Genomic DNA, 13,449 nt, shown 5'->3' on the forward strand with positions numbered 1-13,449 from the left:
TTTATTAGAAGAAGTAAACTCAGGGCCCATCTACACTGTAGAAATAATGCAGTGATGGAGAAGCCACCAGGTGCCACTGGGTATCACTAAATGTTTACATGAAGAAACTTTTTGTAATAGTTGGTCTCATTTTTTTTTTTTACCCTTTTCAGCAACCAAAGGAAATGAAAGCATGTACTGGGAGCAAGGGAAATGAGGTAGGAAGAAAGAATTAATGGGACTGTAACTGCAGTAAAATTGTTTTGAATGAAATTATCTGTGCATAGAATTGAAGGAAAAAATTAACATCTGTCCTAAGTCTGGCATATGATAGATGAAATGGTGTCAGGCAGACATGGTGCCACAAATCTTTATAAGCAGATTTCCCAGAACTTGTATGCAACAATAGAATTTGATATACAAATAATTATAAATTTTCTTAAAGGTATATTCATAAATCTAGTTAACAGGCTGACGGATGAGGCTTCGAATGAGCCACTGGAGTAAAAATATTAAGGTGATCTGTTTGCTGCACAAGTGTTCCCAGAACTCGTAATTTGTTCATTCTTTTCTAGTTCCCACTGACATTTAGCAGAATATTGGTTTAGGGCTCCCTCTTATGGATAAATTGTTTGTTTTGCCACTGAAACCTACAGAAAGAAAAGGCTTAATAGTACAGTATATATATTATGCACACTTATTTGTTGTTGTTGTTGTGAACTGCCCTCGTGTTGTTCTGGATCTGTGGCCACCTACAGCAGGGGCTACATACCTGAAAGTCACCAGATACTGTCTATTCTTGCAAGCTAAGCAAGGTTAGCCTTGGTTACTACTTGAATGGGAGATCACCAATGACTACCAGGTGCTGTAGGCTATATTTCAGAGGAAGGAACTGGCAAAACCACCTCTGAGTATTCCTTACCTAAGGAGACCCTATGAAATTCATGGGGTCACTATAAGTGGACAGGTAATTTAAAGGCACATGCATGTGTGCGTGCACACCTATAATTCAAATGAAGGCACATTTTCTCCTGCACAGTAGTCTAGGAATTGTGCGTTTCTATCTTTATAGCATTCTACTTCTAAAGGTCCATTTGTGGCTGGTCCCCAGCTCTTCTACTATGAAAGCAAGAATAAACTGTAAACAATGAAATAAGTTGCTACAAAGGATAGTTGTATCTTAAAACACTTGCTTGTGAAAAGTTTTTCTATTTAAGTCTTACTCAGATAGTCTTTTGAAGATAAGAGCTGTTACTGTTAGAATGGCACAATACCAGAAAACCAAATTCCTTCATACTTTTATAGGGTGCTTCAGACATGTTTGCCCAAATCAAAAGGATTTCCTCCAGGCTTTTAAGGAGATGAAAAAGAAACTGAATTAGTCACTTCCACTGGGTTTCAGAAAATAAGATTTTGACCAATATCAAGAACAGCCTTCATAATGTTAAAAAGTAAAAAGCACTCTTGGTTTCTTTGTTCTGTTTGAGAAAGCAAAGAAGAAAATCACTAGGAAACAATTTTATTTTTATAACATTTAACATAAATTTAATAACACTTATTTATATTTTTACTTAGATGTTTTTATTTAGATAATGCAGTTGTGATGAAAATAATAACAAATGAAGCCCCCCCACCACCTTAATCTCAGATTACCATCATTTGCAGAAAAAGACAAAAAAAGGCCCAGTGACTTTGTTCTCACAGGATGTTTTATTCTCACATATCTGTCTCTATCCTGTGCATTTTAACATATAGATGGGAAACAGGAGCTTCTTATCTGATCTATAGTTGGTCCTTCTTTAAAGTTACATATTATGATGTAAACAAGCCAGAACGTTCTGTTGATTGAATTCATTACCTTTTGGACATACCACTAGGTGTAAATAAACCAATGAGAACCAACAAAAGCTATTTCTTGGGACATCTAAGAATACTGATATATGGCAGATGGAAAGGGATGTACTTTGAACCAAGAGGATTTGCTTTTAGCAAAAATGGTAGAATTTCTCTAGTTGCTTATGTGAGACAATAGCTTGCAAAGAGTATAAAAGTTTAGCTCTGAAAAAATATGATTGTCTTCAGCTTTTTACTTGCTCCTGTTGGTTTGCTAATTTGGACAATCTGCTCAGCAACAAACGTCATTCTTGTGACACAATCATGCAAAGTATGCATCACACTGTATTTTGAGAAGCTGAAAAACTTCAGAAGTAAGCACAAGGAAGCTGAAATCCATCATTGCTTTTGTTTTTTAGCATAGTTAACCTTATTTTCAAAATGAAATGAAAATGATTTTTTTAAATATTACATCTTGTTTGACTTGGTAGCCAGTACTCTCATATTTAGTGTCAACCATGTGCTTCAGATACTAAAAATTATTTTCTCTTTCTTTAGGGTCCTCAAATGGTCACTGAAGAATTACATTACATCACTTTTGAAACACAGGTCTGCTTATATGGGCTGACCATAGACTTGGAAGTAAGTGCTATTTGTCTGTCTATCTTTCTACCTATGTGGAGGGAAGTGAATGGGGAGAAAACCCCTTACTTATCTAGAAACAGTTTTTTATACTCCTCTAAATTTTAAAAAAATACATATATAAAATAACTGTACTAAATGTTTATATCGCAATGAATATAAAAAATAGACCTGTGTTAAATAACTGAAAGGGAAACATGGCCATCAATCTTCATTTTTATTTTCAAAAGTCAGTAAAAGTAAGTTGAAGCTGAGCCAATGCTTTCTATAAGCTGTATTGAAGATGGCTTTGGAGGTAACCTGGCTTGGAGCTCCAAGCTGATTTATTTTATTTTACTGTTCCACCATTTTACTGTTTTATTGTTTTATAACTGTAGCATAGTATACTGTGTATATTCCTAATTACTTGTGAGCTTTGAATTTACTGGTGAGCCTCATAAACAAGATTGCATGAAAAAGCTTAAGATCGTCTGGTGAGAGGCAGTGGGCATCTGGTTTTCCTTCCCTCTCTTGTGTATTTTTTGAATTTATTAAGCTTTTTACCCTCTCTCCTGTACCAAGAATAGAATGGGTTATTCTCCCCATTGCAGCTGAGAAAACTGGAAATAGTTGGGACATGGTAAATATCAAGTTTTCTGGTTTACTTACAAGCTGTCTCATTCAACTGGGTTGCAGACAGCCAATTGGATTAATTAATTTTAACTGAATATTTCAACTGGATATTTTCTGCAGTAGTGTTTACCAGGAAGACATATAAAGAGTTGGCTCCTCCCATTCTACACCATATTTCTACTCAGTTCTTTGCACAAGATGGGAAAAGAGAGATGCTGACTGTTCAGATAGAGCAATTAAACTCCTTGCACTATGGGCCCCCGCTGGATCACACCTTTGGATTGGTCAGTAGACCTGAAAGGAGTCTGTTAATTCAAGAATTTAATTAATTTAGGTGATGAATTGGCTCTGGGAGAGATTCATAATTCAGTAATGAACTCACAGTGGGAAGAGATTTTGACAGATAAATGTGGAAGATCAAGAAAAACTTTCTGGCGATAAAATGACTATGGGGCTATGCAGGCTGCCACTTTTACAGCCAGAGCAGGGCTACAGCAGCTGCACACCATAACCCCGATCTGGCCTTTGCACAAAAAGTGGCTCCTTTCTGCGCCCTGCAAAGGGTGCGATAGCCATGGTGCCGCAGCTTTACAGCGCTCCTTCAGGGCTGCGTTGTGTGGATGCAGCGCCATAGGAGTACTGTGATGGTGCATGCCCCAATTCCGCCCCCAAGCCAGCCTTTAAGGCCGGTCTGCACAAGGCCTAAGTCCCCAGCTATTGTATCTGGACTAACTATAATTTAACACCTAAGCAAGGGAAAGAAGCAGTGGAAGGTAAAGTTCAGACAGATGGATGGTTCAACTTGATTTCCAGAGAGCTGTCTCTTACATTAAAAAAAATTCTACTGGAAAGCAGTGGGCTGTTAACAACATTTGCCAAATTTTGCATAACTCAGGAGAGAGATATATGCAGGGAAATATATATGCAGACAACAGCAAAGTTCAAGTGGAGGGTTCACATAGGTATGCAAAAGGTCATTCTAAAAAGGACTACAAAGTGAATTTTATAAGCCTGAAAGGGTAGGCATAAGATACAAAAGAAAAGTAAAAGCATCAAAAGTTGAGAAAGCAGAGGAAGTCTGCCCTGTGTGTCAGGGAAAAAGACGTTCAGAGATTGTTTGACTTGACAGGCCTTCCTGTAAAAGCTCCAGAGGAAAAAAAAATCAAAGTATAAAAGTGATCATCGCCAACAGAAAGTACACATTGATTAATGTGACAGATAACACAGTATTTCAATTGACTCAAGACCAGCAGGAAGAAGGGACACTCGGAGAATTCAGAATCCTTCAAGCTAGGTGTTACCTCCCCTCAGACTGTTACAGATGAACTGTAGTATCTAGTTTGAATCTGGTGCTCATCTCTCAAAAGTTGGTGTTTATGAACTATCCTAAACGAAGGGATTTCCTTGATCAGTCAGAATGTATTGTACATTTCATTTATTCTTTAGACAGGGCTCTGCCAGGTGCTCTTCGTCCCACTGATATTGTGCACATAAATTAGTTGCATATGGACAGCTTGCATGTGTACGTTTTTTTCTTCTTCTTCAGGGACCAGATTATAGCTAGTTTTATTTTTAGAGCAAAGATGTGGGTTTTCTTCAAAGAGTGGATTTGTCTTAACAAGATTTTTTAAAAAAAAATCATACTCCCCTCTTTTTTTATATATATGCAAAATTACAGCAAAATCAGGTAATATCACCGTGGGCATTGTCACAACATACTGGTAATTTTTCAGAGCCTTTAGATACTCCAGTCTCTGAATCTCATCAGATGGTTTTGTGTAGAGATGACCTACTTCTGTCGGAGGAGTTTGCCCTCCTCAATTCCTTTCAGCCTCTACCAAGTAATGCACAATCAGAGATTCTGGGAAGGCTAGCTCTCTTGAGCAATTACTTGAAGAAAGTACAGTCTCATGATGTTAATAGAAAATCAGAAAAGAAAAGTCCCAGGCTGAAGTACATGGAACTAGCAATCAGGAGGAGGACATACTGTGTATAACATTAAAGAGGGAAATGGAACAAAAATTATGGTTTGCAGTTAACTAAAAGTAACAAATCTGCGCTAAAACATCAAAAGCATGTGGATCTGAGTAGTTCAAATTGACAATTTGAGAGATATTTAAATGATAGAGAGCTGTGTTGTGTTCCTCTTAATAAGGTTCATTTGTATCTTAGGGTGGATATTGTTGACTCTCTAAGAACAAATGTGAATTTATTAAGCTCAGGCAAGTATAAATTGTATAGATATAAAAGAAAGTCCTTATCTTGAGCATGCTGAAAGGCAGGATAACATGGAATGAAATAGTGTTTCTTTGGGAATTCAGTGAAAGGATTTATCACTAGTTGATCTGTTGCAACAAACACATTCTTATGGCATATGGGCATTTCTAGAGAGTAAGGAGGGTGTGGAATGCACCGGGTGACACCTCAGAGGAGGATATCTGCCTTTGGTGTGGACTGTACCACCACACCTCTCTGCAGTAGACTGGGACTCCACACCAGAAGACGGAAAGTCCTAGGAAGGACCCAGTCCACCTGGCAGAGGTGGCAAGGAGGTTGGCTGGGAAGCTGTAGGCACACCACGGCAAACTCCTGGAAGCCTCTCCCATCACTAAATGACACCTAGACTCCTTCAGGCCTTGTAAACAAGGCAGGTAAACTGGGACAAACTGAAACACAGACAGTCCCTTCAGGTGCCCCCATCCACCAAGCATCAGCAGTAAATAGACCAGAGCCTTTCTCTTCCAGAGGACCCTTGGCCTGGCTGGGAGAGGGGGTGCTAGGCAACCTGGGGTTGACAGCATGAGTTACCATGCTGGGGTGGCACCAGCCCTACTGACACCATTGTTGCAGCCCCCACATTATCTCTATCTTTGTGAACCAGTTGAGCTTCCTTCTTGAAATATTGTTGGCTGGAGGCCCTGCCAGCAAGGTGAAAACTTGAGAAAATACTTATTCAACTTTGATATCATTGACCTTCAAGAAACATGGCTTACAAGCGATACTAACATGCTTCCTAGTTATAAAATTTGGTCTGAATCTGCATGTAAAATGAAGGATAAAGAAAGAGCATTGAAGGAGCAGGGCAGGGTTTTTGGTAAAGGAAAATTTAAATTGGGTTGGTAATCTGATTTCAGATATTGCAAGTCCTCACAAACTGTTTTGTAGCCAGAGTGAAAATTTCAGGCTCAGTCCTAATCCTTATAAATACTTATATACAACCATTTTATTCCCATTACCACTCTAAGAACACATGGGTTGTATTGGAATAAATGATGGAGGATCTAAACCGAAAATTCCCTAGTAACCTAAATATAACTTTAATGCAAGAAAAGTTCTTGCAGCTTAGCCAGCATTAAGGTCGGGATTGCAAGATGAACTACAACAATTTGTTTTGTTGGTCAACTAGTGAATTAAACAGTTTTTAAAGTGTTAGCTGTCTGCCCTATGTTCTGCCTGATGCCTTCAGGTGTAGTGGAGGATGCTCTCTCATCATTACTGTTGAGGACAGAGTCAGCAGCCTGTTCAGTCATATTTTGCACATATAATTGGAGGGGATGAACCTCTAACCCTCTGTAAACATGGAAGGCATTTTAAGAATGAATGAATGGTTATGAATTTCTTGGGGGGGGGGTGTGCAAAGTCACAGAGTATAATTTTTTGCCCACACCTGCCTAACCACTTCTTAGTTAACCCATACTTCTCTTTCTTACCCAGAAATATAAAATTTTCAAAAACTCAAAAATCTAGCTGAAAATTAAGTATACATTTTTGTACACTTAAATGGTCATCATTTATTTTGAATGCAGAATTTGCTTGGGAAGTGGGTTAGCATAAATAGCCCTCTATGTAGAATTCAGCAGAGAAATCTTAGCTCTAAGAATATTTGTTATTTGGAGGAGAGGGGGATCTGTAAGCATATAGCCACAGTCCTACATTTTGCTGCCAGCATTTTCCTGACATTATTAAAGTACCTTTAATGTATTCCTTTTGAAGCTGTATCCCACCCACCATACAGTTACTCCTTTATCTTTACTCCATTAATGTCATCTATATATCTTTTTTATCAGACGAGTTCTTTACCAGTTGTGATGATTTCTAATGTCAGCCAATTGCCCAATGCTTGGGCTTCTGTTATCTGGTACAACCTGTCAACAAATGAATCTCAGGTATGTTTTGTGTACCAAACTTTTTTTCATTCATTAAGTATGAAACTCAGCAGGACATCTTTCCAGGGATGCTGGTTTGGGTCTGAAAATACAGATATTAATTGCAGCAACTCCCCTTGAGTGTAGTAGAGTGCACCCATAGGTTACTGGAATTACAATTTTTGCTGATTATTCTTTTGTCTCGTAGCCCTCGGTGTTTCCTTTCATGCTGTTCTGAAGGTCTCCCTCACCCTGTAAAGCAGCTTTTCAGGTGTATGAGGGGAATTCCATGGAAACTAAATTATAGAGCTATATAACTGTTCCTCGGTTTTTCTGTCTATTATATATTTGCATAATATGATCAGAACAGTCACATATTCCCCCATCATAGATATGGATATATACAGCATAAGAGCCAGTGTGATGCAGTGATTGGTGTGTTGGACTCTTGAGACCAAGATTCAAATCCCTGCTCAGCAATGGAAATCCACTGGGTGATCTTGGGCAAGTCACAAACTCTCAGCCTCAGAGGATGGCAAAGGCAACCCCCCTCTGAACAAATCTTGCCAAGAAAACCCCACCTTAGATTTGCCAGAAGTCAGAAATGACTTGGAGGCACACAACAACAAATGTACAGCATCTGTGCAATACAGCAATAATGCATGGTCACCACCTTAATTCAGTTTATCTCAATAACAGAGGTTAATAAGCAAAAATAAAGTACAGTACAGTACAGTCCTTGATACCCACTGGGGTTTGGTTCTAGGACTGGATACCAATGGATTCAGTTCATGGATACCAAAATCAGTGGATTCTCAAGTTTCCATTAAATACAAAGACATAATAAAATGTTGGCTCTTATATAAAATGGCAAAATCAAGGTTTGCTTTTTGAATTTACATTTATTAAAATATTTTCAAGCCATGGATAGTTGAATCTGTGGATAATGAACCCATGGATACTGGAGGTCAACTATAGTTACTAATAAGCAACCAAGTTAGCGTTTGTGAGATATCTTTTCATTGTCGCCTTAAAACAACCCCAGAAGGGTAAATTCTACTATCTTTGTAAGGTATGTAAATTTCAAAATATGTATTTAAAATCAACTTGGCCAAACTACAGATTTATGATGGTGCAGTAACACAAAGAGCAGCAGTGATAGCAGAAGCAGTAAATTAAAGGCTTCCTGTAGCAATTGGAAAGGGAGAAAGCCTTTGACATTTTTTTGCAAAGCCTTTGGCCCTTCAGAGCCTCCAAGATCACTCACAACACTATATAACAATAAAACTCTTTATTTGACCGCAGAACTTGACTTTCTTTAACAACCCACCCTCTGTTGGCTTGGGTCAGCTCTTGGAGATACTGAGCTGGCAGTTTTCATCATATATTGGCCGTGGACTCAATTCTGACCAACTTGGTATGCTGGCAGAAAAACTTACAGGTAGGAACAAAAATACTTTGCTTTTAATTATTATTAATCCTCCTCCCCATCACACAAGTGAATCTAGTGTAAAACACGTATCATTTCACACCATTCAGCTTCCCTTCCCTGACTGGCCGCAGTATGGAAGTCCTTTATTGCAGCAGTGTGAAACATTCAGCAATTGTAGGCTGCACTTGTCTTTTTCCCAGCCTGGGGTGCCCTCAACCCCAGGAGGTGCAAGAGAGAATTTCAAGGGGTACAATAAAGATACTTGTGTGAGTCTGGATTCAGTTTTCTTTTGACAGGACAAAATCTAGGAATGGCCTGAATCCATAGGCAGACCTGCGGATCACAGTCAGCAAGAAAGTTCCACATTTTGACAAAATCATGAATAAGAAGCAGGAGCAAAGAAGTCATTGAATTTTATGTTCACAAATGGGATTGATGTTATTGTTTACATTTTTCTGAATAAATTAGAATCTAATTGCTCAATTTATATTTGCATTTTATGCACTGAGTTAAAAGCTTATTTTTTTAAGTCCAGTTTGTTCACTCACAGTATTGTATGTGGTTCAGTTTGTGGTTCAACAATTAGAAATTAGAATTCTTCACCTTCAAATATGATATTACGTTTCTGGGTGCGAACATTAATCAAACATTTCCTAAGGATGCAGGGCACAGAAAAAGTTGGGAAACAATGTTTTAAATAATCTGCCCTTTGCAAGGTTTTCCTTAAAACAAATAAAGATTTTGTAAGAATGATGGCTTCTCATTTATTTTCCCTTAATTTTCTAGGGCAACAAGTTATCTATACTGATTATCAAGTTTCCTGGTCAAAATTCTGTAAGGTATGTTGCATCAATATATGTGCTTGACCCCTTATTTGTGTTTCAGCATGGTGTCTAGTCCTGTTGCAGCTTCTTCACTGGTAGACACAGGTTGCATCTACACTGTAGAAATAATGCAGTTTGACACCACTTTAATTGCCATGGCTCCATCCTACAGACTCCTAGGATTTGTCATTTTGTGAAGCACCAGCACTCTTTGCCAGAGATGGCTAAAAGCCTTGGAAAACTACAAATCCCAGGATTCCATAGGATGGAGCTACAGCACGTACAGCACATTTTTAAACAGTTAAGAGAGTTACTGGGATCTTTTGCCAAGGGCTAATCATAGTTCATTATGTTATCTTTGAAAATATGCTGGGACTGCCTGTGTGGATTGGGCGGGGGGGGGGGGGAATACATATTCACAAGATAACATAAGCATGTTTTGGGGAAATCTCTGTGTTGCGTATTACTAATTACACAATTTAAAACAATTGTAATTGTTAGGTGGAATAATCTGATTCCACATTCCACCATATCTTATTTTATTTTTAAAAACTTATTATTATTATCATCATCATCATTATATCTGTGCTCTAGAAAATGGACAGCTAAGAACTTTATCACACAAGGCTGCCTTCCCACTAAAACAGTGTAGTTTTCAAAATGTTATACTTTTTTAATGGCCTTTTTTCCTGAGGGCAGAGGCAGAATAGGGGTAATGAAATAAATGCTTTTTAAACTGCTCACATACATTTCCAGGCACGTGTGAGTGTGTGTGTATGAGAGAGAGAGAGAGAGACTCGTATGTCATCTTGTGAATTTAAAAGTTTCAAAGTTTCTTTATCAATTGAAAGGAAATCAAATGGAAATGTCTGCCCCTTCTCCCTGTCTCCTTCTCTCCTGATCATTGTTAAGCAAATGGTACCTAAGCCACATCTAAAGCCCACCCAGTGACCACCCAAAATCAGCATTAAAGTGGAATTGAATTATCACACTGCAAATGATAGCACAAGAGTAGTGGGGAAGGAGGTACTGTAATTAATGGAGTTTTTGCATTAGTGAAAAGAAATGTTTTCCAGACTGTATCCCACCAGGAGAACAACAGAAGAGGGCTGATGTCATGTGAGAAGCCCCATCCAAAAACACAATGTCCTACTCCAATTGTGATTTACTGCCTCTTGCGCCAAAGTCCTAAGAGATGGGCTATGTACATTTTGGACCTGCTAAAGCACATGAAAATTCTTTTTTTTTTAACCAAAACATTTATATACAATACTGTACTGCTGTATATTGTTCATATTCATAATAAGACTAAATAAATATATAGATTGCTAATTTCTTTAAAACATTAGTAATTCCCCTCCCCCTGTATATTTAATTTGCTTTATAAACAGGAGCACTTGCCTGGTAAATCATTTACATTTTGGGTATGGCTTGAAGCTATCTTGGATCTAATTAAAAAACATATTCTTCCTCTTTGGGTTGATGGGTAAGTAGCATTTTGGTATTTGTACATCAGTTGGGCATGAAGAATGTTGTCGATCTCTTCTTTGTGCTAAATAGGTAGTACAGTTACTGGGTACAGCCCCAACACAATTTAAACACTTTTAAGTCCCACTGATTTCAATGAGTTAAGCATATGCAGAAGTAGGGAGAGATGGTACAAGGATAATTCATGTTCTAAGCTGAGGCTACTGCTGCAACACTGCAGAAATATTGCAGATTCACAGTGGCTCATTGCTGTGGAATTCTGGGATATGGAATTTTGTGAAATATTTAGCCTTCTCTGTCAGAGAGCTCTGTTGCCACAACAGAGTACAAATCCCAGGATTCCATAGGATGGAACCATGACAGTTAAAGCAGTGCCAAACTGCATCAAATCTGCAGTGTGGCAGCAGCCTGAGATGTACATTCAGCCTTCTCTCCCCCACCTTGTTCTCTCCAGGCATATTAAATTAAAACTATTATAATTTCCAGCTGACATGGCTTATTATGATTATGGATACTGGAAATTTTAGGACATCACACCTGGAGGATACCAGGTTGTGGAAAGCTGCTAATATTTTTGTTATTCTTGCTTCTTGCTGCTTCAGCCTGCATATCAATTACAAAAGGCTTTGCACAGAGGAATTGCACAAATGCAGCAGTTGTGTTCTCCCAAATGTGATCCCCTGGGTGGTTTTGTGTACCATGGTTCACAGGCAAAATGGTATATACCAGCAATCCCATTTAGTTTCTGCAATTCATAGGGAACTAGAGAACAAGGCTTGACTACAGACATGTGCGTGCATAAAGCTAGCATTCTTTTTCCTACATTTTGTGGGTGTGTTGTGAGTTCTTGAGCCACTTCAAGCATTTTGTTTATCCCAGCTGCTGGAAATGTGAGCAGTCTTCTGAGGACCTGAAACTTTAAAACTGAAACAGAGAGCTTTGGATTTGATTGGAGAAGTCGTGTCAGGAGAAGGAGGCTGGAATTCACAAAGGCAGTCACAAATGTATGGCCATCTGAGTTATGTAGCTATGTAGCATTTCACTTACTGGGCAGCTGCTGCTGCAGTCAATGAGGTTCTGGTTTTCTGTCCATCAGGAGGCAGTTGACTGATGTTCCCACCTCCTCCTGTGAGCAATCTCTGTTGTGACAGCCATAAGAAGAATCCCTGTCACAATTTCTCCTCAAACCAGATATTGTTCGAGTAAGAGGAGGGAGAGGTGGGACCATCCATCAGATGCTTCCCAACTGACAGGGGAACAGATCTCCATCAATCACAGTGGCTGCTGCTTGGTAAGTGAGGATTCTGGGACTTTTATATGCCTTACATATTCCCTAAACTAGTGAATACATAGGCATCATGAACACAAACCAGTCACGAATGCATAACTCTGGGTTACACGTTTGTAACTGTCTCTAGTGAATTCCAGATAGTGTTTAAACACACTTCTTTGTTTCTCTTCTCTTGCTCGGAGGAAAGTACAATTATTGTATCTATGTTTTTCCATTCCAAGAGGGTTAATTGCTGGGGGTGGGGTGGTATTTAAAGTGGTAAAACATAAGAGGAAACACACTCTACTCCTTTTCCCACACCATTTCCCTAATCAGATTTAGAAATCCCCCTGGTTGTGTTCAGAATACATTGGCCAATCTTGTATAAAAAGCTGCCTCGTTGTTTTATCGCATCCATTCCCTGGGACTGCTACATAACGTTTTGCCAAGTGAAATGCTTGGGAATGTCCAATGCGCATGTGTTTACACAAACCTGCCATGTCTTCTGTTCATTTACAGGTGTATTATGGGTTTTGTGAGCAAAGAAAAGGAGCGAGGTTTGCTCAAGGACAAAATGCCAGGGACATTTTTATTGAGGTTCAGTGAAAGCAACCTAGGAGGGATTACATTCACATGGGTATCTCAGTCAGAAAACGGTAAGCACTGTATTTTAAGAGTACTAAACACTTCATTCCATCTCCCAAGAAACAGAAGAAACACTATGGACTAAAGTACCAAAAAAGAATTGCAAATGTTGCTGTTGGCTATTATATTTTGTTGTATAATAGTATTAATATTATCATGGAGCCTTCAGTGGCAATTCACAAACATCAACAACATTTCATTTCCACAATAACAACAGCTCCCAAGGGACTGTATGCTTCTGTTTGTCATTGTGTGTTTCCAAGTCATTTCCATAGAATCATAGAGTTGAAAGAGACCACAAGGGCCATCCAGTCCAACCCCTTGCCATGCAGGAAATCTCAGTCAAAACATACCCAACAGATGGCCATCCAGCCTCTGTTTAAAGACCTCTAAGGAAGGAGACTCCACTGGCAAGACTGATTCATATGAGGTTTTCCCTTGCCTTCCCCTGAGGCTGAGAGCATGTGACATGCCCAAGGCCCCCCAGTGGGTTTCCATGCCGAGTTGGGAATCGAACCCTAGTCTTTAAAGTCTTGAGTCCAATGCTCAAACCACTACACTATGCTGGTATGCTTCTAT

The 13,449-nt window shown here is 38.9% G+C and overlaps 1 protein-coding gene across 6 annotated transcripts in view; it reads left to right on the plus strand.

Annotated features, from left to right (window-relative positions):
• The window catches only part of STAT4 (signal transducer and activator of transcription 4), a 53,166-nt gene that overhangs the window by 34,047 nt on the left and 5,670 nt on the right, over positions 1-13,449 (plus strand). For 5 of the 6 annotated variants that reach the window (XM_042446585.1, XM_042446583.1, XM_042446586.1 and 2 more), the window contains exons 14-20: positions 153-197; positions 2,371-2,454; positions 7,134-7,232; positions 8,517-8,652; positions 9,430-9,482; positions 10,859-10,953; positions 12,745-12,881. In XM_042446585.1, the coding sequence (XP_042302519.1) occupies positions 153-197; positions 2,371-2,454; positions 7,134-7,232; positions 8,517-8,652; positions 9,430-9,482; positions 10,859-10,953; positions 12,745-12,881 (649 nt within the window). The remainder of the gene's footprint in view (positions 1-152; positions 198-2,370; positions 2,455-7,133; positions 7,233-8,516; positions 8,653-9,429; positions 9,483-10,858; positions 10,954-12,744; positions 12,882-13,449) is intronic. The other variant, XR_006101566.1, reaches the window with a different exon arrangement.

This window comes from Sceloporus undulatus, chromosome 1, assembly GCF_019175285.1.
Source record: "Sceloporus undulatus isolate JIND9_A2432 ecotype Alabama chromosome 1, SceUnd_v1.1, whole genome shotgun sequence".
NCBI lineage: Eukaryota > Metazoa > Chordata > Lepidosauria > Squamata > Phrynosomatidae > Sceloporus > Sceloporus undulatus.